General features: G+C 40.8%; 2 protein-coding genes across 2 annotated transcripts; both read right to left on the minus strand.

Annotated features, from left to right (window-relative positions):
* Window positions 1-1,995: 1,995 nt before the first annotated feature.
* Window positions 1,996-16,855, minus strand: LOC139914147 (pterin-4-alpha-carbinolamine dehydratase 2). Its single transcript, XM_071902368.2, has 4 exons — window positions 16,669-16,855; window positions 15,233-15,364; window positions 4,557-4,637; window positions 1,996-2,983 (listed from the first exon to the last, which is right to left on the minus strand). The coding sequence occupies exons 1-4, from the start codon at window positions 16,780-16,782 to the stop codon at window positions 2,888-2,890; spliced, it is 423 nt and encodes a 140-aa protein (XP_071758469.1). The 5' UTR covers window positions 16,783-16,855; the 3' UTR covers window positions 1,996-2,887.
* Window positions 16,856-17,523: 668 nt separating this feature from the next.
* Window positions 17,524-21,392, minus strand: txndc15 (thioredoxin domain containing 15). The gene is made up of 6 exons (XM_071902367.2): window positions 21,204-21,392; window positions 20,397-20,704; window positions 19,686-19,832; window positions 18,992-19,155; window positions 18,660-18,790; window positions 17,524-17,958 (listed from the first exon to the last, which is right to left on the minus strand). Exons 1-6 carry the CDS (start codon window positions 21,298-21,300, stop codon window positions 17,762-17,764), a joined length of 1,044 nt encoding a protein of 347 aa, XP_071758468.2. The 5' UTR covers window positions 21,301-21,392; the 3' UTR covers window positions 17,524-17,761.
* Between the last annotated feature and the right edge of the window lie 6,419 nt (window positions 21,393-27,811).

Consider the following 27,811-nt stretch of genomic DNA (forward strand, 5'->3'; position numbering starts at 1 on the left):
CACTTAAACATGGTTCCTCCTAAATGACCATGCCAAAGAAAACACTGAAGAAGTAGATGAAGGTGAAGATGTGTTTGGAGTCTAGGTTGTCTGCTATTATTTCCAGCCTCGCAGTTTTCTTCCTGAGAGAAGAGATGGGGGAGGGGGCTGTCTGGGTCGATGTTGTACGATTTAACACACAACAGATGCAATAACTGTCTAATTTTGGTCAGAACTTGTCTATACAGATGGATGAATAGGGGGTCAAGTACTCACAAATCATCTATGCAATATGATATATATCAAACTTTAGTCATGTGCTTCATCTTGACCGACGTGTGTGTGGGCCTGCATGTCCTTCACTGCGAAAAGGCAGAACAATGTGGAGGTTTGACAAATTATCTAATCTAATGTAAATATTGTCAATTTTATAGCTTGTAGGATTCAAGTTACAGCATTAGAGAACAATAAAATCCAATGATGGTGAAACTGAACTTTAGCACAAACATCGGGGCAAAGGTTACACACAAATTTTCATGGTTTGGAGTACAGCTGTGATCCAGCGCTGCAATCAGAACAAACACATAAAATTACACCCCAGCTTTCCACCTGATTTGCCCAAAAGCTGTGTCTAGTTTTAAAGTTGCACAAGGCAACTTCACATGTTGCCTTGCTCCAAATGACAGTGAGAGGTAACTGTTTGAAAATGTTGAACTTCAAAACCCAGAAATCCTGTAAGGTGACATCAGTAAACGTCACACAGCGCGCTCATGTTTACCAACCGGCCGGTCTGTGATGCTCACTGCTGTTTAGGAGACAGTTTGGATTTCGCTCTTAAATTTTGATTTGTCACGTCCTGTGGGCGGAGAAGGTTTCCCACCAGTGACCATAAATGACACCAGAATTTCATTTGGGCAAATAGAGTGAATGTACGCCGTCTCTATTGCCCCACTTTGTGATTGAGGCTGATACTCTGTGGTGTAGCCTATCTATTGATAATGGCCCTAATGATCATTTGAGGTGAGAATTTAAATGTCGGAAATTAGACTGCACCTTGTTTGCTGTTTGTTCACATTCCCATGTTTTAATTTCCTATATACTAGCATTATACACAATATTCACATGAATTAAAGAAGAGTATTTTTTTCCTCTATTAATTTCCTCATAAAGTCCAAAAAAGAATAGCATTGAGAAAAAACTGCTTGTTTCCCACCAAATCATAACGCAGCCCATTCCTTACTTTTTATTTTCCCTAACCACATATTGCATTCTGCCTCAGAGACAAGTGGAGTCACAGCTGAATTCTCACAGCAATTCAACAAAATGCAAAAAGGCTGGAAAGAACCTCAGCATAAGATATCAAGTGTCTGATGATGCTTATGGGTTTCAGACATCTAGAAGTCACTGCAGACCAAGAATTTCTGACAACATACTAAAAATGAATAATTTATTAAATGTAACCTCAATCCCTCCAAATTTTTTAGGCACCCTCAAATAGAGGCACATAAACAAAAATGACTCTAGTTTTTTAACCGTTTGCCCGATCTGACAAACACATAAAACTGAAGCTGACAGTCTGCAATTTAGCCTCATAGCCATCATGTCATTTCACATGCAAAATAAGAGAATGAGGCCAAAAAGTGTGTTGTTGTCCAAATACTTGTAGAGGTCACTGTGTAAGAGCCTTTCACGGCTCTGCTGCTGCCAAGGATGGCAATATTTATGGCAGCCATCAAACACTGTTTTTCTGAACAAGAGCATAAATTAGAGCTCATTACTTTTTATGTGGAGCTATTTTGGCTCATCTTCGTCGAGGGCCGATTCTGGCACTGTATCTGTTACTTTTGACCTTCAATGCTCTTTTGTCACTCTCATAAAGCTCTATCACGGCACTGGACTCTTTATGTTTCTGTTGAAACGTTAAAACATATTTGAATTATATCTATAGTCAACAGAGATGCATATGGTTTTATGCAGAAGAAACTCTTTGCACAATGGATTTTTTTTAAACCTTTAATTGATCAGGGAAAGTTGATCGAACAAATTTAGTCGTTTTTAGTGACACTCTGTTACAGATTCATACTTGATACCTTCAGGTATGAAGGTGAGATGTTCAGTGCCTTGCTCAAGGGCACACAGACTAGATTTAACTAGATAGATGCTGAGGGAGGGGAGAGCATTATGCGTTCACTTCCCTGTCCAGGATATGGTTCAAAGCATCAGAGAGAGAGAGAAAATAATCACCACACAGGAGGCCAACATGAAAATAGTCCTACTGACTTAGCCTTCATTACACTCTCCTCTCTTTGCTGATCTTCTCCCAGCGGCGCTCCAGTCACGAAGTCACAGCAGCCCTATCTGACTCATCCTTTACTAAATCGTAAATCAAATAAATCCACTCCTACTGACTTTGACCGCCTTGCTCATTTTGCTCCGTTCTCCGGGGCCAAAAGGAGAACATGTGGTCTGGTGGAGGACTGAGAGGGAAAAGTGTCGTCTGGATCCTTGGCAACTATCAGATGGAGTTTATAACAATTAAACTCCATTGTAATTCCATGTGTGAAGATAAACGTTGTTGAAAATAAGAAAAGCACAGTGGCATCACAATGAAATGGAATCTGCCAGAATCAGTCAGCAAGGGAATTCTGATTCTAAAGCACAGAGCAACTTTGTCTACAGAGTTACAGTTCCATGTAGTTCAAAGAGCCGACGCTGGGCTACAGGCTGTAAATCAATTATAGAGTGTACACACTTTCTCAGGATCTATTCTTTATTCTAACACAAAGCTTGTACAAAATATATTGTAAATCAAAAAAGAACATCTTTCACAGATTTCATTCGAAACGTTGACAAAATGTCAACTGAAAACTGGACAAAATAAATCTGACTTTCTGATCAAAGAAAAAAATTACATTGTAAGTGCAATTTTGTCAATAAACTTGGCCATTTTGATGTCCCGCTTTGACAATCCTCCACAGTCATGTGTAGTCAATGTGATCTGGACCTGTGCAGAAAATGGAAAAGTGAGCATTGTTCACAATCAATAAATAACCACAAAGGAAGGACAAACCAAGAAATTCTTCAGGTCAGTCAGAATAAAGGATAATGAAGGCTGTATTTAGAGCAGATTGGAGTTTTAGTTAAACCATATAACATTTCTCACAGGCAGGGCTGCTATGGAAGCAGAGATAACTTCATTGGTTCAGTTAAAACTCAAGTTAGCTAACTGGCAAAGAAGGAACTCTGGTCAAAATATAAAGTGGCAATGACTTCTTTTTTCAGTCATGACCATGGTATTCATGATGTTGGAAGGTCAGCAGCTAGCTAACTAGCTTACCTAGATAGCTATAGGCTTGTATGGCTGGTTGGAACTTGGGAGGTCAGCTAGCTAACAAGCTAACTTACTATGGACAGACTGCATTTTCTCAGTTAGTAACAGAGCGCTAGGCTTCATAATATTAGCTTCCTCCTCGCTTACCTCTTGCCTTTTTCAGCGGGCTTCAGTCTAACTTTACTTAGCCATAAACAAGCTAACTTGCACTCTGAATTTTTTTTTTTTTAAATGTTGGTTCCGCTCATTAAGGTTTAACTCAACCAATGAGATTATTTCTGCCTCCAGAGCAGCTCTGCCCCTAAGAAATGTTTGTATAAGTAAAACTCCAATCTGCATATTTACCCCAAAGCCAATAGAACCGTATATAATACTATATTAGCACATAATAGTGATATAATAGTAATAGAACACAATACAACAGAATGGAACCAAATAGAACAGTACATAATATGAATAAAATATTAGTAATATAATAGAATAGAACATGTATTTTCTCCAGGGGGAACCTCAGTGAATGTGGGATTTATTTTGAAGTGTCTGGTGGAAAGTGCTGCGGGGGCCCAGAGACCTGCAGCACCGTCCTGCAGCCACTTTAATAAAGAGTGGATTAGGAGCAGCATTCCTCTCCGAGCAGCCGGGTCCGCCACACAGTAACTCAGTGGCTACAGCCTAATGCTGAGAGATTTTCAGGGACTGGGTTTGTCATATCAACCACTACTTTATTTCTGAAGCAAAGAAGAGTGAGAGAGAGAGAGTGTGTGTATGTGTGTGTGTGTGTGTGTGTTGGGGCGGTGGGGGGGAACGGGGAGGGGAGGTAGAGATATTTGCAGAGCTTTTCACAAGAAAAACGATGGGATTACAGCTTGAAGCTACTGCCTCCCCTCGTCGCTCTGACTAACGGAGTGTGTTTCAGGCGTTGGAGTGGAACGGAGGGGAGCTCTCCAGAGCCTGGGAGGATTGTTTGACATGAAAAATCTGACTTTATCCGGGGCTGATTGATCTCGGTGTGTGTGTAATTTGTTATCAAACCAACCGTAGCATTGTAAATATGGCAGTAACTCAAAAGACGCATTCATGTTAACGCTGTTTGACTCTACAAAGTGTGATTTCGGTGTGTGTGTGTAGTGGATACCAAACCGACCACAGCACCGTGAGTGACTTTTGAAGTGACTTTTGAAGTGTATTAACTGTTACCGCCATTATAAAGTGTGATTTTTGGCTATAACCTGAAGAAAGTTATTACCTTATTATAAACATTGAACCATTCTGGATGATGGTTCAGCTTCTCTGCTTGCAGGGCCACACGTGACATGAAGCCAAATGCCTGTTGGAGGGAGAAACAATCAACGTTCAATCAAAAAAAGTGGATTTTCTTCAAAAACTGAAAAAGTGGAAAACATTTACCATAAAAAATGCTTCCATATGCAATTTCTAAATAAATAAACAGGAATTAAAACTCTATCAATAAGTTAATTTACATTTTAAACTGAGTTAAATGAAAATGAATTGACTTCATAAAATTCCCCTGGTAGAAACCTGGATCTCAAGACAATAAATACTTTGATCATAATAAATGCCACTGTAACAAAAAAGGGGTTGAAGCAGTGATCTAATAAGAGAATCACCAATAAATTTGGGACGATAAAAAGTAAAACATTCAGTAAATCGTTTAGCATTTGAAACCCACAACATACGGAGCAATGCTGCCATCTGAGACAGTGACACAATACGGCATTTCTGTGCATGTAGAAAACCCCCCTGAATACGTGTGTATGTGAGCATTCTCCCACACACACACACACGGACCAGCGAGCACGCACGCACGCGCACACACAAACATACACACTCTTCATATTTCCAGTTTGGCATGTGGCTCCCTCCAATCACAGGCCATCCAGGGAGTGATTATGGTTATTCTAATTATCTACAAAGAGGAGAGTGAAATCCCTCGTCATGCCGACTGTGAAGAAGAAAAAAAAATCAGGTAGACCTATTTCAGAGCAATTTCCCACTGCAATCTCAATTAAGCCCCTAAATACTTCCTCCCTGCCTAATTAAATCAACTGAAACGCCATTGTTTACATCGGCCGTCGCTGCGGCCCGTCCACCACCTGACATGACGAAACAGAATTACTCGCCGAGAGGAAATTGCGTTGAGCCTTTTTAGTGCATTGTAACCAATTTCGGAGACCTCCTGTTCGGTGCCCGTGCAGCGCGGCGCGTGTAACACGATCGGCAGCTTGATCAAATTGATTATCAAGGAAACCGTCTCCCGATCAATTTAAGTAATTGGCATATTCCTGCAACTTGACCCCGCTGGCACCAATTTGGAGGCTGAGACGGTCTGCTTTTTCTCAGCTCTCATTGGCTCTAATGGAGACGGCGAAGCAGCCTGTCATGTCAGGTGTTGTCCAAACATGTCCTCTCTCCGAGCTCAGGCTAATCTGCTGCCGAGGAACATTGACTGACAGGTAAAAGGATTGTGTGTGAACACTAAAGAATGGCTTCCTACTTTTCCCTTTTCAAAACCCCATGCCTCCCCCCACCAGACCTTAAAGAGGCAGTAAGTAAGACTTTTACTGCCCTATAGCACAAAATGGTTGATCGGGTTATTGATCAATATCAATGACTCAACAATTACTTCACTAGGTACTGAGAGTTCTAGCTTTCAAAACTCCCTTTCCAGCCTGCACTGCAACAAAAACTCCCCATCCATTGGTATTTCAAGACACTCCCAATCTCCTCCCAACTGCTCAGTGATGAAGGACGGTGCTACGAGCGAGCGACCGACATGGCGGGACATTTCAGCTACAGATGCTAAAAAGCCTTGTTCTCAAGTCAAAAGAGTGAACAACAAAGCAGTATTATTATTCCAGTATTTTGTAGCATGATATATTAGCTCTTCACTAGACATTTCTGGTGGATCTCTGCTCTCATTAGCTAGCTTGCTTGTCTCTATTGTGAAAATGTGACTTTATTGTTTGTGTCAGGCCACTGTAATTCAAGGGAACAGGAGGGGTAGGGAGGGGGGGACTGTGCCAGAGACTTGTGTAGGAGACAAGTTCTGACCATGTTATTGCAATTCCTACTGTCACCAATTAAGGTTGATAAAGATTGCTTACCGCTCCTTTAATTTCTTGATGAGATTTGAAGATTTTGGTTGGCATTCCAAATATTGTATGCTAACAATCGCTGGGCTACATGCCTGACAACTGGGTCATATCACTCTATAGCTGAATATTATTCTTCACAGCAACAAATATCCCAATAGCAACATGGCTGTAGACCCACTGAGAAGACTGCAAAAATGTGCAGTCATATCTGTATCGGGACTCTTCCAGACATTGCAGAAGTAACTTCTAGCCTATACCACAACTGCATCATTATAATTCATTTCGTTTCATTCAGGAAGTGCATTTTCTTCAAAAATCAACTCATGGCATGAGGAGTTTGTCATTTTCAACCCATTAGAGATGATTGAGAACAAATGCTCCATCATTATCCAAAGAATTGTGGTTTTGATTTTCATTTATTTTCATTTTGAATTTGACTGAATTGACAGTGAATGAACCCCCACCCTAGCCTACACTTTTTATGTAACTACAAAGTGCTGAACACAGAAATTGCAGGACACAGTGTCACATTCACCATCCTAATGTATGAAACCTCAAAATTACGTGTCACCGTTTAGACCTCACAGATGTGTAAATGAACTGCAGAGCAGAATGTTATGTGGAAGAGAACGGAATGTGAAACAGAAGACGACAAGTTCAGCCTGTATGGAACAGAAACCCTGAGAAAGATGCTTCATGTGTCTGGGATGTGCTCAGGAGCACAAAAAATTGGGGTAAAAAGCAGGAAGAGGTAATCCCCTGGTAGAAATGAATCAGAGTTGTATGTCCAAAAAGCCTGAAATCCTGAAAAGACCTGAAAAATCTCGTTTGAGGTGGTCCCTCGGGGGCAGTAAGGAGAGTAGCGGGACACAATGCTGCGGAGTGGAGGTGCTGTGCTCGCCTGTCACCCGTAGGTCATCTCGACACCCTCCACTTGGGCCAGACAAGAAAATAAAACCGACCCTCAACTCCCAGCTGAGACCTAATGTCAACAGAGGTCAAGGACTCTCCCTCTCACACCGCTTTGTTTACCTTGTTGTTTTGTATGGGCCACACTTCTCGAGCCGACAGGTCAGCCAGCCGGTCGACTACCCGTCCCGCAGCCAGCCAGCCAGCCAGCCGGCCGCTCTCTGCGCCCGGCCCAACAAGCTGTAGCTGTCAGACTCAGATAATTTGACATGACATTTTGCAGACCCCCATCTCAAATAATCAGAAACACCCGACGGCGGACCCCCGCTACGCCCCTTTTCCCCGCGCACCCGCTTTTGAGGGGCCATTTCGGCGCTATTACGGCATGATTGTCATATAACACTGGATGAGACAATTTGACGTCGGAGCGGAGCGGTGTTCTCTCTCTCGTTGCGGCCGAGGGCTGGAATACAGGCCTCAGTTTCAAACACATGTGTCTGTTATTTACAGATCGGTTTTCCACCGCCGCGCGGTCCAGGGGCTTAGGAACGCCTGCTCTGCCTTGCCAGGACTAAGTGCATGCAGATTGTGCCTACTCTTACTAGCCTCTGACACACACACATACATGCACACCTCCTTAGCATACACACCAGTATGCACCTACACACACGCACACGCAAAGACACGCATTCTCTTCCTGCAACCGCTCTCCTACATTACACGCCACCATGACTACCCGATGATTATCCTGCGAGCCCCATCATCACCAGCATCAGCGTCAGCCTCCTGGAAAACCTTCGCTCCTCCACAGTGAAAGGCAAGAACGCTGTGAATTGCACGGTGGTGATGATGATGATGATGATGATGATGATGATGATGACCACACCTCTTATGTCTCGTTTCTCTTCTTTCCCAAACAACACTTCAGACGCTTCCAGTTGGTCGGAGAAGGCTCTCCCTCCAAAGTTGACATGTAACTTAAAGCAAAATATCGACTAATTCTCAAGTAGAGCTGCCAAGCGCCGAAGTTCTTTCATGTAGCAGAGCGAGGCTCGCCGGGCATGTGCAACGTCGCCGGTATTAATCTTCTCGAATTAACATCCTCAACGTTGAGGCGAACTTCAATTTGATACTCTGACAAAGGTGATGCACGCTCTGCCACCCTGTGAACAGGATTAAAGTAACTAATATCACGTGTAACAGCGTCAACTGCTATTTATGTAAGGAGTGTCATGTAATGCTCAAGCATGGCGTTAAGGCTAACTTATGCAAACCCCTCATTAACTACAGGGTTACCAGCCAGGGCTTAAAAAGACATTGGGCTCGTCAAAAGACAGCAGACGTCAGGGCCATCTTGGCTTACCCAAAGACTGATAGCCAGATTATCTTGTTTTAGCTTGGGCGCCACACCTCGCGGCTTCCCTGCAGCCATTTTCACGAGATGAGATCAATGCGGGACGCCTCCAGTTCCCAGGGAAAGTTCCATTTTGGAGACGGAGGTGGGAACTGAACACCGCTGAGCCGATTAACCGGCCTCTCGCTCTGAGTAAAGGATATGGTGTGAGTGCATGTGTAGGGGTGAGTGTGCATACTAGGGTTCAACCGATATGTGACGAGTTTTCAAGGTCCATATTTTTAGACTGAAGTTGACGATAGCTGATATTTTATGCTGTTATTCTTTAAATTTGACCATTTCCATGCCATAAAATTACAAAAATTCAGCGCTTCCCACAAAATTGTATTCTTGTCAGGGTGGAAAAGCCTGATACAGCATTTAGTCCATCATGGGACACTAAAACTCTGCACTGAAACCCAGACGAATGAAATTCTTTTAGTTACAAACTCTTTAAGGCAGTTAGACCCACCACACCTATTCAGTGGTAGGGGAAACTCTGGGATAGATTAGTACATTTAAATGAAAAATGAAATTACAAAAAACATAATTGAACAATTAAATGCATAAATGTGCAAAGAAAATACAATTTCATTGCAGATTTTGCAGGCTGTGGTCAAGGAGGAATCTCCATTATAACTGCCAGTGAACGACATGATTGGCTGATATCCAATATTTAATGCAAAGCCAATGTCGGCAAACTGATACATCAGTCCAACCCTAGCACATACATACCCCTGTGTGTGTGTGTGTGTGTGTGTGTGTGTGTGTGTGTAGCAGAAGGGAGATGGCCTTGAGAGTTTGGTTTATCCAGGGGGCTCAGTTTTAGTTGTAGGACAACTTATTCAACACAAGCAGAGCAAGGCCCGTAACGAGAGGGAGAGGCTTGAGAGGAGATTTGGTGGAGAGAGAGTCCCTGACGGAATATAAAAAGGGGGATCAGCCTCCTAGAATGGACCTGAGGGAGCGGAGGTAACTATCTGAACACAGCACTTACATGGCCTGTTCTCCTCAGGAATCGCAGCAGCTGCCTCAGTCTTAAAATTGGAACTTAAGTCCAGAAGCTGTGTAAAAACGCTACCTTTTTCCGGTGCTTGTAATGCGGTTCTCCTCCGTGGTGAACCGCAAGTTTGGTGTGTTGTTTGTCTCAAGTTTGTGTCATATTCATGTTTTTCGTGCAAGTTTTTCTGTAAATGTTGTGAATTTGTAAATGATGTTTGCTATGTCACTCATTATTTTTGTGTGGTGTGCGCTATGTTTTCTCCCAGCAAACATTTTGACCTTAGATAGATGATTCATCAGCCTGCACCGACTTTGAAAACCCGTGTATATGTAGCGCCAAAATTAGGACGATGTCCATAGTCGTCCATTGCTACTGCCTGCACCTCATTATGTGAAATCAAGACCTAAATATCTTTATATCAGTTCAAGACAGTTTCCACAGCTGGTTTAATATACATTTTTACTGAGCCACAATATCATTTTATGAGTCAGTCAGGACAATAAAATGCATTCAATCCTTTTCTTCATTGTATTCATATACTGTACATGTAGAGTGAAGTCACTGAAAGCTTATGAGGGAACATCTCTAAACAATCTGTATACAGTGTGTCCCAAACTGTAAAACAACTTTAACCCCATATGAACACACACCACAGAGCAGACAGAATGGATATTCCCATTCAAAATAACATTCATGAATACTAATTTGACTACTACTTTAAGATAGCTGCCATACATTGTTTGATAATGTCATGGAAATGTGGCTCATGGGGCTAAAATTGCTGATTCTTTACCACAAAAAACATATTTTTGTTTGTGTGATTTGAGTCAAATATTTCAGCTTTGTTGGTTTGACAAACTCTATGGTGGCCAATTACTGTTACACCCAAAGACGTGCCCTTACTATTCATCTAACTTCCGTGGCACAATCTTGCTCCTCAGATAATTAGAGGTCGACCCCTAACTCTATCTTAACTAAATTAACTAGGTGAGTGGGACAACTCACCTAACGAGGCGTCCCTCACGTCACCAATGAGCATCTAGACAACTAATCACTGAACTCCTCAACAGTCCTCCTGCTTTCCCGGGTTAACCAAAAAGTAAAAACCGTCCAGTGTACTTTGGACAGCGATGTTTACCTGGGTGAAAGTGCCTCCTCCCTCAGTTAAGGAAAGGTTTGTTCACTTTGCAAGAGAGACTCAAGAGAATAACCGTCAGAAAAATGTTGAATCTGATTATTTTTTTCCATACTGAATGCAGCTTTTGAGTGGATTTTTTTTCCTGTTGCTGGATGAATGAATGTTTGTGGGGAAGGACGGAATGCCATCGTTGTCAACCTCAGCTAACATAACAAAACAGTTGAGCATGCACAGCTCACCTCTCCTATACATACTGCATCTTAAGTCTAGCCATTTCAGTCGTGTCACATGAATGTTTCCACTTCATCCACCCAAATGTAAAGCAGATGGTCATCTGTAAACATACATAACATAAAGCTCTATGCATAAACAACATCAATGATTTTTGAATCCGATGTATCAATGACTGCAACTTAAAAAAATGCACAATTCCAACCAAAATTTACAGTATAAAAGAAAGAACTAGTCCTGTAACACACGGATGTTTCCACATATGATTGCATGGATTCTCATCAACCAGAGCGACTCCAGAAAGAGGATTTCACCTCTCAAACCCGATTAGATATTACTGGACTTGACGAGGAAAATAACTCACATTTACTCCTCAGACTACTGCCAATGACAACGCATTGTATACCCGCATGCCACAGATAAATTACCGCGCTGGTTACAACAGCATCACAACACTTTCCACTTGCCGTAATCAAAGAAAAATAAACTTGAAAAAGCGAGTCCAGCTGTCATGTTCCCTTTTAGTTAATTTGCAGCTATGAGTGGCATGGTGCCTTGTGTACTCAGCTCCACTCCACAGTTTGCCACTGTGGTTTTGCCCAGCCGATGGGTACAGCTCTACCGCCCCCTAGAGACCACAGGGGGAAGTGTGTCAACTCACAGACGGGGGGATTTGTTATTCTCATTATAAACTCCGGGGGATCTGATTTCCTCAAGCCCATCACTCGGAGATAAGTGGCGAATGGAAATCAGCCAGCGTGTCGCTCCTCATCTCCGTTCCCCTCTGGTAAAAGCCCTTAAAGAACAGCCATGAAAAACGAGCTACAAGGTTTGGGAAAACGCATGGGAGAAATGGGGGATGTTGGAGAGAGAATAAAAGAGAAAGAGGGAGAAAGGAGGACAGAGAGACAGACGCAGACGGAGAGAGTTGCCAGCACGTCAAATTGGAACAACGTGAGCTCATTCCCCAATAACATGGGGTAGAAAGTGGGAATGAGAGACAGACAGAGACAGAAAGACAGACAGAGGGAGAGATGGGGAAGGGAGGGTGGCAAGAAAAAAAAAGGAAGAAACGCACATCTACCAGAAGGAATGGTGGGGTTGTTAGTGGTTTGTGAACCAGATGAAACATTTTAACCAATTTGATTGTTTGTGAAAGAAATCATTCTGATCGAAACCCCAATTGCTGCCAACTGGCAGCCTGGTGTGTTTCAGCGTAATGCGGCCTGACGTGTCGGGGTAAGAGGAGAGGCTTTAGAGCCAGGAGGAGCAGATGGGGGAGGTCAGCGCTCGCCCCCCGACTTCAAACACAGGGAAGTGTAAAAACAGACTATGTTAGGGCCTAAAACAACTAACGACGGGATTAGAGGAAGTCCGCTAAGTGGCCTTGAGATGCTGCAGTTTACTTCGCCAAATACAGAGTTGTGGCGATGTAGTAGGCTACCTGCCAGACCTGGGAACAAATAGTTTGTTTGTTTGTTTGTTTTTCCCCGCCTGCACTAACAGATTGGTACAGATTGCCACGTAATTCAATGAGACCCTTCTGCCTGGACAGTCAAAGGACAGTAGTAGTAAATCAATTCTTCCTGTGATTGACACGTTTCCTGACACTATCTGAATTATCCTGATGTGATAAACCCCACCCGTCTGGTACTCCCAAGCATGTTAAAATAAACGCTAAGTACTGTCTGTAATACTATATGATCCGGGTCTTAAAGCATAGTGCATCACATGGAGTAAGAAGATCCTGAAGAATGCACACTCTGCTGAAAAACAGGACAAAAAAATCCTTTTCACAGAGGTGCAGAAAAAATGTTTTCTTTTGTTTTTCATTTCACACGCTCCAAATAAAAAGTGCACTGTGCTCAAGTGCAGAAGTGCTGTATGAAAACTTGTGACAAAATATTGCAGGTAAACCCATCACAATATACACAGAATACACACACACCTAATGTCAACTGGCATAAATGACATGGGGCACTAACTTCAACAACAGGAACGTGACTGACACTATCTAAACTGTCCTGATGTGATAAACCCCACCCAGTTGGTACTCCAAGTGGATTAAAACAAACGCTAGGTTTTTAAATACTGTTTGACCCAGGTCTGATAGTTCATGGAGCTTCATACGGAGAAACCCAGCCTATTATGGCTTTCAATCTCCCCATTTTCCAAGGACTGACCAGGATGCTCGGTCCTATTCATAACCCAATGCACGTCCCATACATCTATGACTAACAAATAAAACAATGCACAAGAAAAAAAGTTTCTCTCTCTCTCTCACACACACACACACACACACACACACACACACACACACACAAGAAAACCTTTAAATACTCAACAATGCTTCCCCGGGGAGGTAGGAACCAAAATCCAGGAACCAAATAAAACCACAGAAAGCAGAGAGGAACGTGTCCCCTGCTACACCTGCAACCAATCAGCGTATAAACACACATGAATTTGTGCGTTTCCGATGGTTACAGAGCCGGCCGTGCGTCTGGCGGTCTGCATCCTGATCCCCATCAAACAAATCTCCAGCCAGCGTACAACAGCCCCCCGAAGACCAGAGCAGCAGCCAGAGGCAGACAAGAGATCTGCTGCTGCGAAAACTAGGAAATAACAGGATTTCATCATAGAGTCTATTGGCAGGTTGGAAAAAGACTGTAAAGACTGATGCTGTGTGTGTGTGTGTGTGTGTGTGTGTGTGTGTGTGTGTGTGTGTGTGTGTTTCTTGGAAATCAATCTTTCTTTCTTTCACGAAACAGGTTAATTAAATAAAAACAACCTCTCATTTGGTTGAAATGGCAGCCTGTGGTGTATGCATGTATGGATCAAATACATGCATGCTTGACGCTTGACTGACATTTTGTTTCAGTACTGTCAGTATGCCAATATTCCAATATTATTAAATGTGGAAACTGAAACCACCCCTAGTGTGTGCTGCTGTCTTTTTGAAATATTTCTTCCTTTCTTTCTTTCTTTCTTTCACCAGGTAGGCGTTGTTCTCTCAAGAATAGATCCTTGCTTGTGTTGTATTAAAATCTCATATGTGCGTCGCTTTGGATAAAAGCGTCTGCCAAATGGGAAACTGTAAATTGTAAATTGTAGGTGAATCGGATAAACAGAGCTTTTCTTTTAAATGACAGCCTGCTTTGTATGTGTGTGTGTACCAGAGGCCGGGACTCGAGTCACATGACCTGGATTCAAGTCAGACTCGAGTCACAGTTTTAATTGCTTGAGAGTTGACTTGATGCATGAAGAGAAGACTTGAGACTTGACTCGACTTGGGTTCTGGTGACTTGGGACTTGACTTTGACTTGTACTTTGATGACTTGAAAAGGTTTCTAAAGTCTTGACAAAAGATCTTGTGTTTGTGTAAATGACTTGTAAGTGATGAGATTTTGTTCCACCAGACGAATTCAGTTTTCTGAATTTGTATGGAATGATTGAATTTATTGAAGTTGAAACTGATTATAGAAATCAAACTCATGATGCTCTTACCAAGTTTTTATCCTATTAAAACCATATTGCATTGAAAAGTCCTAGATATTTAGTTTCTTTAAGATATTAAATTGATACTGGACTCTTGATTTGTTCTGACTTGACTTGCTGTTCTACATTTAGACTTGAGACTTGATATTAATGACATGGACTTGACTTGGACTTAACTTTGTAATATACATTTAGATTTGGGACTTGACTTGGACTTAACTTTGTAATATACATTTAGATTTGGGACTTGACTTGGACTTAACTTTGTAATATACATTTAGATTTGGGACTTGTGCCTCAAGACTTGAGACTGACTTGGGACTCGAGCAAAGTTGACTTGGACACATCTCTGGTGTGTATATACTGTATGCATAGGTGTACTTGATTGATTGAGACAGAGATTGAGAAAGACAGACAGACAGTGAATCAGATGCAACTAACCTTAACCTCAACCCTTACCCTCATCTAAACGTAAATCTAATTTTAACCTAATCCTTAAACCCAAGTCCTAGCCCTAAACTAACCTAACTAAGTAAGAAACATCCTCACTTGACAAAAATCTCCTCATTCCAAAGGTCTGAAACTCAAAGTGGATTTTCACAAGGACAGAAGAACAAGAACACACAGACACACACACCTGATTAAAGCTTTTGAAGTGAAGCTCCTTGTAGATGGCGTCGCGCTCCTCCACCTCCACCCAGCCGGTGGCCCTCAGCTCCATCAGCAGCTGCTCCCGGTCTGCCGGGGAAAGCCAATGGGAGTCTGAGGCCTGGAGACGAACGCACACACACATACACACACACACACACACACACACACACACACACACACACACACAAAATTGTCTGATTGTTCTTGTCATAGTTTCTACAGCAGTATAAGTGTTTATCATGTGTTTATTTACCCTTGAACACATGAACAGTGTTTTTTTTTTTATCATTATTTAGATGGTAGAACAGTTATTACTTAATATTATCACTTATCTAAAAATAATGCACAGATATCATGGATTATAAGCATGTGCATATTTTGGTCCCACTTTTCCTTGCCAACATCACTTCAACTCAGACTTCTTGGTTTAGCCACTTTAACCAAAATGACACTGAATATGATAACTTATTTTTCTTGATGGAATTGGAAGCCAGGATTGTGGTAAAATAGGCCTACCTGCCATTTTATCCATGCCCCTAACCACGATAAGGGATAACAGTCTAGAGGCGCCTCATTTATTCAGATGTCACCTGTATTTTAGCAGTTACCTGAGTGCTATGAGCGCTGTGTCCACAAGGTGGCAGTCTGACACTAATAATGGTGTAAATAAAACAGCAGTGTTATCAAATGGCGAGGTGAAGATTACCTCACAGTTCCTCATGTGATCTGTACATCTTAGGTATATAATGACAGAAATTTGCTGAGCCAAAACTTCCCATGCGGACTACGAAGTCAGTCAAAAAAAAAAATGCCATTCAAAAATCTGGCAGTTTAACGTTGCCTTGCTTATTGGCAAATTTACAAACTCTGTAATATGACTCAAGCCCTTTTCTGAGTCGTTATAAGCCACTGTTTAATTCGGCATGCATACAACCCACAAAGCAGCACTTTATTTTAAATCCTTCAACTTTAGGAAGTGGTCGATACTCCCGAACTGAAGCCAATATCACTGTGTTTTGGTGGAAGGAGATAGGTGAGTAACAGGCGAACCAATCCTAAACGTTGATCAATTTTACAACTTATTGCTGTCTGGTGATTCATATGTACGCCGAATTGAAGACTGGCTCATAATATCTCCGGAATGGTCTTAAATCATGCTCTACCAAGTATGTACGTTTGCCGATAATCAATGTCAACATTAAACTGCCAGGTTTTTGAATGGCATTTGGTGTAACTTTCCCTCATGCGACAAAGAACGAGGCTGTAACTACTAACAGCCCACAACAACTACTGTACTCGCCTGTGGATCACTCACAGCGACCTCTTGCACAGTGTTAACCTGCTACTAACAGATAAGATGATAAGATGCTTATCAGTATGCTAATACTGAAAGTCTGCCCACCCAAGCCCGTCTGCACTCACCATTTTAGATGAATTCCTGGAAACCGGAGGCAGCAGCAGACTGCTCAGCCCGGAGAGACGACAGGGCCATAACAAGCTGCTCGTCCTGAGAGTAAACATTAACCCAGCAGGCATACCAGCGCTGTGTTAACTGTCCTCTGCTTTCTGCCTGCTCTCCACTCTCCTGTGCTGTCTGTCTGCCATAGCTGTTCAACATACTGCCTGATGAAAATGTGCTGCATGTGATATTCATACCTGTACTTATTTGGATGGTTTGTATGCTTCATGCGTCCATTCGAGTGTGTTTCATGCATTCATATAGTGGTAAATAAAAAAGGTGGGCAAGCTAGGACTCCCAGTTGAATCAAACACCCACCAATATAAAACAAAAATCAATTATATATATATTTTAAAAAAAATAATGCATGCTTTGTCTTCCTTAAAACACAATATTTACATGTTTTTATTCTGTGTCTAATACTTGCTACAAAACCAAATGCCCATTGCGAACAAATAAAGTTTAAATATGAACTTAATTTCATTTCATATCACTTACATTGATTGATTGATTGTATGCATCAGTTTATGTTATAAAGATTTATGTCAGCCTAAAAATGTGGCTAACGCAGTTATGCTAATAAAAATGTGGGTCAGTTGAGTTTAAGTGGGTTTACCCCTCACTTTCTTATCAATTACAGCTGCTCTGTACTTTGTACTTCAGGCTTATGACTGAAAGCTAATACCTAATACATGGCATGCAACAGAAATACACAGAAACAGCAAACAGAAACCCCAGTTTACAGCACGACAATAAGTTGAAACTGTATTTAAAATGACTACTAACAAGTAGACTTTTCAGACACAAGCCATGCTCCTGTCATCGCCCACAGTCTAATTTACTCATTTCATTCTTTACAAACTAATTTATATTGACTACAAGCCATAAAAATACGTAGCAAATCACAAAGAGAGCATGTTATCCTCACATCATTTATTTTAATCATCAAACACTTGAAACATAAGCAAATAAACAGCGGTTAGTTTTAATAACAAACTAAATCATTTATCAAATAATTATGTACATCCAGATCAGTTTGAGTCTCTGTTTGTGTTTTCAGTCCTGGTGCTCGTGCTCCTGTCCCGGGATGAGCCAGCGGATGCTGTCGGTGCGCAGGATGGCGTACAGAGTGAAGCCGGTGATGAAGAGGATGGAGAAGACCAGCAGCCAGTCGATGCTCCTCACCGGGACGCTGGGCAGCGGACCCACGCGGTCCGCCTCCGTCACGTTTCTGTCCGCGCTCGCTTCAAACCCTGGAGCACACACACACAAACAAGAGCAGTCTGTCATGAAGTGTTGGAATACATATAGTTGAGATTTAAATAAGTTTAAAGGGCAGTTTAGTGGATTGTCACTGGAGGTTTGTTCCTATACTGGAATATGACTCATTTTTATCTTTCTTTCTTTCTTTTTTAATGTAATTTTACTAGACAAATTGCTGTTTTAGTTTCTGCTTTTGCTTGTATTCTGCTTTGTATTTTTTTTATTTTGTTTGAAAATTTAGCTTTTGCTTGTAATTGTTTTAATCCAATTATTTTATGTAAAGCACTTTGAGTTGCATTCTATATATGAATGCTACATGGTTTTCATGTAAAAATACACCCATCTTATCACGCAAAATATCAAAGTGGGGCTGCAACAAAGAAGAGCTTCCCATTCCCCCTAATTGAAATGCTGTAGATTTGCCCCGTTTGCTGAAATTATCATTATTTTGGTGTCTGTATGGTCATCGACAGAAAATCTTCCCCACGCACAGGAAGTGACAAATCAAAACTCAAGACTAAAATACAAAACTTTCTCCTGAACAGCAGTGAGCGAGCGCTCTGTCCAGAGAAAGCTGGACCTGAACACATGTAAGACTCTCCTGGCCGTCGTGACCGTCTTCAGGATAGTTTTTATATTGTTTCCTTGCAGAACCAAACATTAAAACTGCTTGTCTCTACTGTTTCTCTACCTGTCTGGTTAGCTATGAAAGAGGTGAGCGTCTCCAGCGTCCTGTCTGTGTGGTTGAAGCGGGCCATGGGCTTCACCCCCTGGAACAGCAGGATGTTGGGCACCGCCACAGTGCCAAACCTCGTGGAGAGACTGGTGGAAGACAGAGACAGACACAATACAAGGGTTAACTGACGACATCATAGTGTGGGTGGATGACAATACAATTTAGGCATTAGCTGATTCTCTTTCCCTGTGCAATATATAATGGATTTTACTTTGACGTATTCTGACATTTTAAAGAGGACTGAGTTTTGTTTAAAAAGGATGATATTTGCATCATTGACCACTTACCTGCTGTGCTGAGAGGCGTCCAGTGCCAGGAAGTGCATGCTGGGAAAGACCCGGGGCAGGGCGTTGAAGTGCGGGGCCAGGCTGGCTGAGAACTGGCACCAGGTGGTGAAGAACAAAACCACAGAACACTCGGTACTGTTGGCATTCAGGAACTCCATCAAGTCCTGCGGGAAATGAGCAACAAGGACGCAGATTGACGGCTTGGTTCAGATTTTTTGTAAAGGAAAGTAGGCAGTGCACTAATACTCCAGAAGGTGGTCTGGACTGTAACTATGGGTACAACAATGATGAAGCTTGATGCCAATGGAAGGTGTTGTATCATTGGCATCACCCAAGTACATATATTGTTCCATTCCTTGTTTACATCCCTTTTGTAAAGCACTTTGTAAACTCTGCTTTTACATGTAGTAGGCGCTTAAAAAGGTGATTATTATGAGTAGTAATAGTAGCAGTTGTAGTAGTAATAATAGTAGCAGTAGTAGTAATAATAGTAGTAGTAGTAGTAGTAGTAGTAGTAGTAGCAGTAGTAGTAGTAGTAGTAGTAGTAGTAGTAGTAGTAGTAGTAGTAGTAGTATATGCCATTTGGTGGATGTTTTTAACCAAAGCACTTTGCAGTACTGTGAGTGTGTACATTATTTAGAACAGTCGGCCCCAGTAGGAACCATCAGTGCCTTCCTGTAACCTTCATGATTACCTGTGAAGCGTTGAGGACCTGCACAGAGAAGCTGTCCATCCCTGTGATGTTCCTCTTATCACAGGTCACCTTGTAAGTCTTAGCGGTCTCTGTCGAGTTCTGCTCCTCGGTTGCCATGGTGTCCACATGCACCAGGTCCAACGTCACCTAGGAGCAGAAACCAAGGAGGGGTCAGCTGCTATGTATTGCACTAGTCTTTACATTTATTAAATGTAATAAACTATTTACGCTGAAGGCTTCCTCTACATAATCAGTGGTCAGAATGAATGTGAGTCTAACGAATAAAACCTAAGCCAATAAAAAGCTATACAGGTGACTCTCAACTAGTGGAACTATTTTCCTACTATTAACTTAATGTCAGCAATCCACAAACATCTACAGCCACTGTAGCACTTGATTTTCTTTTAATCAGACTGTCCTGCTTGTCATCTGCTTTCTCGTCCACTTGCCACATTGGTTGGTGGTTTCAAAGATTCACCAGCCACTTCAATTCTTAACCAGATGTTTCTATTTTTAGAGTAAAAAGGACAATGGTTGGTTATCCACCAGAAGGTGTGGTAAAGTCAGATTTACCAGCTACAGCCAACAGTTGCCAGCTTTTCAGTAGAGGCTAGTGTTAATTTCCCACCCTGCCCATTAAGTTGTTAAAATCTGAAAGCAGCCAAATGACTGAAGTTATCATCTCCTTGTAATAGTCTTCTGGTAGACAACCTGCTCTGATGACTCTGAGTTCTTCTCATCTTCAGCAGCCAGAGCAGCTGAACCACACTGTGCATCGTTCTCATCGCAAGGCGGTGAGAAACCTGACTGGAAGTCTTTCACATTTTTGGGGAAGAGGGACTCAATATCGGACGGGTCGATGGGAGTTTCGGTCCCCATCACCGCATCTGCAATCTCAGCCGTCTTGAACTGCCTCTTTGGCATAGACTCCAGGTCTTCTGTCTCCACAAACTTGGGGCTGTTCTCCAAGTCGGAGGCCACATCCTCTGACAGCTTGAACTCTGGTAGCTCGTCATTCTCTGTGGAAGTAATGGAGACATGTCAGGCTCTGTAAGACATTAAAAGGGAAGATTATTCTTCCCATGGGAGTTCCTCATGATTGTGAAGTTAAAAATAACTAACATCGACAACAGCTATGACACTAATACCAGCTAACAGTTCCCTTTGCATTGCACGTATTAGCTTGGAAATTTGGGTTTGGTTTCCATTTTTGCAAAGGCTTTCCTGTGAAGACTCGTCAGTTTTTGATTGACATGTTTTTAATATTAGCTTAGTACATCTTGGTTAAGCAAACAATCTGGGGCGACTCACATGATCCATCGTTTTAACGTTATATAAGGACCTGTTTGTTGAGTTTACATCTTGTCTAAGTTGTCAAAAATTAAACACCATATTAGCTAGACAGCTAGCTTGTTGGCAGTAACTGAAATGACGGGGTAACATTAGCTATCTAAGTGTTGTATTCGCAATGTTTTGCTAGCACTGTTTAGCTAGCAAGCGGCTGTCAGTCTCTCTTACCTTGTGCTGTCACCGACGAAAAACTCAAGCTATCAGAAAAATACAACATAAATAATACGACGTACGTAAGATGGAGTTTATTTAAAAATACCGTCATAGTGTAAAAGTGTATATACAAGTACGATGTGTTATTTTGTCATCTGAAGCTAAGAAATCATTTTTGTCTGCATCATAGGAACGAATATTCCATAGCTGCGTCGGAAGAATTAGCGATCCGCACCACTAGACTTCGACTTCCGGGTCGGATGTCTCCATTTACTTCCATTGTAAAATTGGACAGGAAAATTGGACTCACTCTATTTTTGCACACAGTGATGGAAGGGTGATTCATATGGTCCTTGAAAGCGAGGAGGCTGGATTACAATACATACTACAGATTATTGCATCCAAATTTAACAGCAATTTTCATTTTGTCAGTTATTCTACTGTCAAAAGTTGTTTGTGTGGGTGAGAGAACAACTCAGTGAAGCAATGCTATAAATCTCCAGTATCAGGATTTGAATTCCCTGGACATGAATAATACTGAACACTGAATAAATGTTATTTTAGTTCATTTAAGTTGTAAATGAACTGTAAAGTTAAGTTGTATGTTTGCCAGATAGTCTTCTAAACTACAAAACATTGCAGTGGCAAATAGTGACATAATTTGTTATTTTGAGGCTGAATGCCACAAATAAGTGAAACACGCATATAATTCAGAGGGAGAGTCCACTTTATACACCCTGAAATCCCACCAGCTGAAGGGATCTGTTGGGGTCTTGGTTTTGTTGTAAGAAATGAAACAATTTCATGACGAGTACTGTCGAAAACACCCGCTTACAAAATTACATCTGAGTAGCACATACGCCTACCATATGAAAATACTGAACACATTTTTGTCAGTGTGGCAATTTAACCCAGATGAAGCAAAGCCATGATAAATAGGTGAATCATTCTGAGGCAATTCTTATCTACAGAATACACCCACTCCTACAAGACCAGTTTAGACTAGTCCCCTAGTTATGGAAAAACACTGGCAGAAATATTAAAATCTAGATGGATAGCCCTTGTTGGTGTAAGCCCTTGTGCCCCGACATGACTGTGCATGTTCCTTGCAAATTTTCTACTCAATATTGTTGTTGTCATGTGAAAACCTTGTGACTCCAATTTTGGGGTTTTTGTGTTTGAACTTAAGTTTAAGGATTACATGCTATGGTTTGAGAAAATTACACAATCATTGGTCCTTATCAAACTCCTTCAAAAAGTTGACATTTTGGAGATAAGAGGTTTCCACCCGACAGCGAGAATAAAGCCTACATAACGATATCTCGAGGGTTTTATGAAAGACAACGCGCGTTTCAAGAAAAATGTCTTACTTTCAAATTTATTACACAACTTTTGAACATTCCACAACAATCATGCAAGAATAAAATGGGAATATACAAAGCTTTATAGGCCTAGCCGATTACACTGTAGTAATAACTGGGCTTCACATCTCCCTAGAAACACTCAAAACGTGAGGTAATATCTTTAAAATCATCATTTACAGACTGCAGAACCGTATGGTGAGCTTTGTGGAACAGGGTGAGAGAAAGAAAATAAATTACTTTTCAAAAAGGACAAGTGAAAAATAGGAAATAACAAACTTAATTCCTGCACCTTGCATGTGCATTGATTTGACTCTACATATAATAGCTAAAAATTACAGGCATGTCAATAATTCCACCATTTGGGATAGACGATATTTCATCATTTTTCCTTCAGTATCAATTTTTACCATTCCTTTAAGTACACATTTCATTTTCGTTTCTCTGGGCCAAACAGAAATCAGAAACCACAGACACATATTCTACTTGGTGGGTCAAGATCCAAAATCTCAGTGCAAATCTCAGTACCTTTCACTGATTAAAACAAACTGACAAAGAGAAAATGTATTCAGAAACATACTTTTGAAGTTCTTACACCTTGGCGTTACATTTAACATAAAGTATTCAAAGTAAGACACCAAGGCTACATGGTGGAATAAATACACATGGATCGTCTGGGTATTTGTGAGTAGAGCTAACATGCTAGCAGTACCACCAGTCGCTATTTATGCTGTTATCATTGCAAGGTTTTTGATTTTTACCATTGAAAACAGTCTGTTGACTGCCAAATATCTGAAAGTCAACATGGCTAACACCGTGACAGGCTACTAAAAATACCAAATAGATTTTTACATTTGGTTCACAGACAATGTAAAAATGCGTACGAGCTAATAGTGCATCCTGCTAGCATGTTTTTCCCACTTAGCCCTGCCTCACCGTGTGCATCTACAGCCTAAACACACTGCAGCCTGCTATATGAACAACAAAACTCTATTAGAAAAACAACTTCATAACCATTCTGACACAAACACTGTGTAAACCAAACTTCACAAAGTGTAACAGGCACCCTGCCAGCCGTAACCGCAATCATGTTTACATTAAGAACAATTATCAGTTAAATATAACATGGCTACATAGGCATTATTTTTAAAAAAAAAAGGTATTACTGTACTGCAAAGTAGAATAACAGATGAATATAAAAATGATGGAGTGTCAGGAAGGAAGTTTACATTGTCACTGTATAGCAATTTACAATGCATTCAAGGAATTGCCAGTTTAATATTTTAAACATATACATTTGCAGGGAATGGGCCTCAGAAGTGACCATTTCAAAAGAAGTTCAAGAGTTTCTGTATTAATACGGATAATAGTAGTATCTTTCATCGGAGAGTGGTCACCAAGTGCTTTTTCAGTTACATATTACAAGTTACAAGTTATATGGCAAAATCTCTCTTTTGATAATTTGTCAGTTGTTCTGATTTGTTATCAAATACACTCTAGCACAGACATCTTAGTAGCTTATAGGTAGAAAACATCAAATTCTTTGGTAAAAGAGGATGATAAAGATGTTTTTATGTGACCTCAGTTAATACTACACACATCATCAACAAAACAAGTGAAGAAGGCCTTGTACACAAGTATCAAAATACAACAATATTAAAAATTGATAGTATCAAAGTTACCACAGTACAATACATACAATAGATTATTGCACCCAAATTTAACAGCAATTTTAATTTTGTCATTTTTATTCTAAACTGTCAAAAGTTGTTCATGTGGGTGAGAGAACCGCTCAGTGAAGCAATGCTATAAATCTTCAATTTCAGAATTTGAATTCCCCAGACATGAATAATACTGAATATTGAATAAATGTTATTTTACAGCAAGTTGTAAGCTTCAGATTTTGTGCAAACTCATTTGCCAGATAGTCTTATTATGCAAAACATTGCAGTGGCAGATAGTCACATAGCCAATTAGTTGTTATTTTGAATCAGAGTGATATTTGACAATCGCATGACTTACTGTGCATAAAACATAACGTGATATGACGAATAGTAAACCATCCACTCTACTGCATCTCTTCATTTCTTTCTTAAACTATTTGCACAGTACTAATATTTCTTGTTATTTCAGCATTTCAGAAAATACTCAGCTTCCCTGCCAATCAGACTCAAGTGTTCTGCAGGGCCATGGTATAGTATCTCAAAGACAAAAAAACAACAACTTTAGCCTACCTCTTGACTTTTCCTTGCCAATGTACCAAAACTGGAAAGTTGGATTAACATCATTTTGATTGTCTATGCAATTAAAGGTGCTGCATGTAGCATTTTAAAACACCAATATATCATTGTCAAACTAATTATTATTTATGTCTTGGTATCATTACCATAAAAAAATTAGACCATGATGGAGATGATTGGTAGCCTCTATCTCACACCAGTGGCTTTGTTAATGCTAGTGTTTCTCAAAATTTGCTTCCTGTAAAGAAATGTTGCCATGTGTTCTTGTCTTCAGTCAAAGTTTTCTCTTTGGCACGTTGGAAATTATTTTTCCATCAGCCTTTCACTCATTCTACCATCTGCCATTGTGAGAAACTCTGAAAACTTTAGCACTGTTTGCACTAGAAGAAGAGCTCCTTCGTCCTGTTTTGTGGTATTAAGCAATCCAGCAGATTTCCCGCCAAATCTGACCCGGTGTAAAATGGCCAGTAGAGACTCACAATCTTCTCAGCGATGGTCTCATTTGTTTACGGTAATTATACAAATGCCTCAAAATTAATGTTCTAATGATTTATGGTTGTTAAAATACTACACATAGCACCTTTAAAATGCAAATCAAAAGCCACATCTTTTTGGTTCACTTTTGTATCTGTGAGCATGAATAGCATATCTGAGGCCTTAGGTAAATGTCTGTCACATAAATAGCACAAGAAATAAGTGTTTTGAAAGATATCAGTTATGTAAATGAGTTAGTGTTCTGATTGCAGTGAAACTGCCATGTAACTCAGGTCAGTGCTTTCAGCCGCACACTATTGCACCTTCAAAATCCATTTTAGAGATAAACTGATTATATTTTGACATTTTGAATCTTCGTCTGTTGTTTTTCTTGAGGCAAGTGTCACACTGAGGTGAAACATTTCTTCATCCGTACTTCAGTTTTGCTAAAAACAGCTTGTTAGCAAAGTTTGCATTCCTCATTCACACAAACGGTGTCATCAGTGGTTTTGATGGATGATGCAAACAATGCATAGTAATTTTGGGTGACAGAGGAGTGAATACAGAAACTTTCTCTACAACATGACAAGACAGGAGAACAATAGAACATTCAAAATTACAATGTATCCCTTTAAAGTAAAGCAATGTATCTGTTATAGGCTACATTATAAAAGCCAGCTAGCTATCTAGCTGTAGCTTAAAGAGAATGTCAGTACTAGTACACATGAGTGTGACGTCAACCAAAAGTTTAGCTGTAGCCAATGTTTCCATGGCAACCATCAAGCAAACAAGGCAACCATGATCCATATTAGCCAATGTTTCCCTGGTCATAGAAAATGTATGGACACCCGGTGACAGGTGAATTGAGTTTAGTTTTGTATTTTTATTCTTAGTCAGTAAAAATCATTAAGTTGGGTTTGTATTACAACTAAACAGTCTTTTACTTCACAACAGACTGTAATGTTGACTCAGTTGTTTTGATGACATCTGCATGCAAATACCACAGTAGACAATTGAGACAAGACCTTTAGAGAGTGAACAATAAAAGATTATATTAGCAGGAGTGATTTCTGGAGTCCTGTGGAAAATGTTGGATTAAGTTTTTGATTTTGGGGAGCCATTAGCCTGCAGGTTGGAGAGGTTTGTAAGCGGAGGGTTGCCGGTTTGAATCTCCGGACTGGCTGGGAAAAACTGCGGAGAAAGTGAGTGAGAGGTGCGCTGCCCTCCCTCAACAAAAGAAGTTTATGTGCAAGTTCAATCAGGAAGACTAGCTAATACCACCCACCTCTCTAGTTTCTTTCATGGTTTCTCTTTACCCAATCAAAGCTAGCGAACACTTTTTTCAGAGAACCAATCAGAGTTGGCCAACACTTTCCCTCTCTTTTCAGAGAGCCAATCGTCTAGTGGCTGGGCTTCCTGGTTTCCCAGGGGGCGGGGCTTCCTAATTCCTATGTCCATCCACAGATATTCTCCTGACTCCATGAATGGGAGGGGTTTCACCATGGAGCCTACGCCAAAGTTTCCGATGTGTTTCGCTTTTGAATAAAGTTTTCATTCGAGCATTCTACCTTGTCTCTCCTGACTGAACTATCTTTGAGGTGCCAGTGAGCAAGGCACTTAACCCCCAACTGCTCTGGAGCTGCTCAGAGGCCAACAGTAGAAAACTGCGGTTGTACTGGGCAGCTGCCAGGTGTGAATGTGTGCAACTGTATGAATGTGCAGGGAGTTGCTGAAAAAGAGCATGCATGCTCAGTTAACGTTTCCTAGATAAAGGTTTAAAAAATTAGATACCGAATTCTCAAAATCAGTTATACACCATGACACTGAAGATAAGAGTTTCCAGAATGAGACGTCACCTATTTTTGAAATGCGAAACGTAACGTAACGTAAACGTAAAAGGTGCTACATGTAGCATTTTGTGTTATTCAAAATTAAGACCACATTTCCCATAAACCCTGTTGCTTCCTGTTGCAAAAATGATGTTGCTACTTGTCCTGCTTAAGTTTGTTTTAAAGAGCAAGGAGGAGGATAAGAGCTGTTATCACCCTTGATAAGAACAAATCTGCATTCCAACGAAGTAAGCTAATGTGAAGTTGAAACTGCAGTTATACACACTGCAGTGTGTATAACTTGGAAAATAAAATTAGTTCCTGTTTTGTGCTGTAAAGCAATCCAGCAGATTTCCTGCGACCCGGTGGCTCACAATTCAAACTGCAGTGTAAAGGCCGGTAGAGGCTTCCGATCTTCTCTGCAATGGTCTTGTTTGTTTATGGTAATTATAGGAATTTCTCAAAATGAATGTGGTGATGATTTATTCATAGTATTCTGTTACATCACCACATGGTCATCTTGGTAGGAAAATAACAGGTGACTGAATGAGCTGTGTGTGGTAAAGCACCATATTGGAAGGAAATGCATGTGACATCATGGGAATACTATGAATTGGTGTTAAAATGCTACATGTAGCACCTTTAAAGTTTAAACTTATTGTAAACTATTATTAAAGTTATAAGCGAGTTAAAAACATCTGGCCACAAAATAACATTTA

This window comes from Centroberyx gerrardi, chromosome 11 (genome assembly GCF_048128805.1).
Source record: "Centroberyx gerrardi isolate f3 chromosome 11, fCenGer3.hap1.cur.20231027, whole genome shotgun sequence".
NCBI lineage: Eukaryota > Metazoa > Chordata > Actinopteri > Beryciformes > Berycidae > Centroberyx > Centroberyx gerrardi.

Coding starts and splice junctions, on each gene's coding strand:
- LOC139914147 (XM_071902368.2), bottom strand. CDS start 16,782: ATGCCTGCTGGGTTAATGTTTACTCTCAGGACGAGCAGCTTGTTATGG. Junction 15,365..16,668: donor CCAGGAATTCATCTAAAATG/GTGAGTGCAGAC, acceptor GTTCGTCTCCAG/GCCTCAGACTCCCATTGGCT. Junction 2,984..4,556: donor GGTTCAATGTTTATAATAAG/GTAATAACTTTC, acceptor TTTTCTGCACAG/GTCCAGATCACATTGACTAC.
- txndc15 (XM_071902367.2), bottom strand. CDS start 21,300: ATGACGGTATTTTTAAATAAACTCCATCTTACGTACGTCGTATTATTT. Junction 19,833..20,396: donor ACTCAGAGTCATCAGAGCAG/GTTGTCTACCAG, acceptor TTCTGCTCCTAG/GTGACGTTGGACCTGGTGCA. Junction 18,791..18,991: donor GACGCCTCTCAGCACAGCAG/GTAAGTGGTCAA, acceptor GTCTTCCACCAG/TCTCTCCACGAGGTTTGGCA.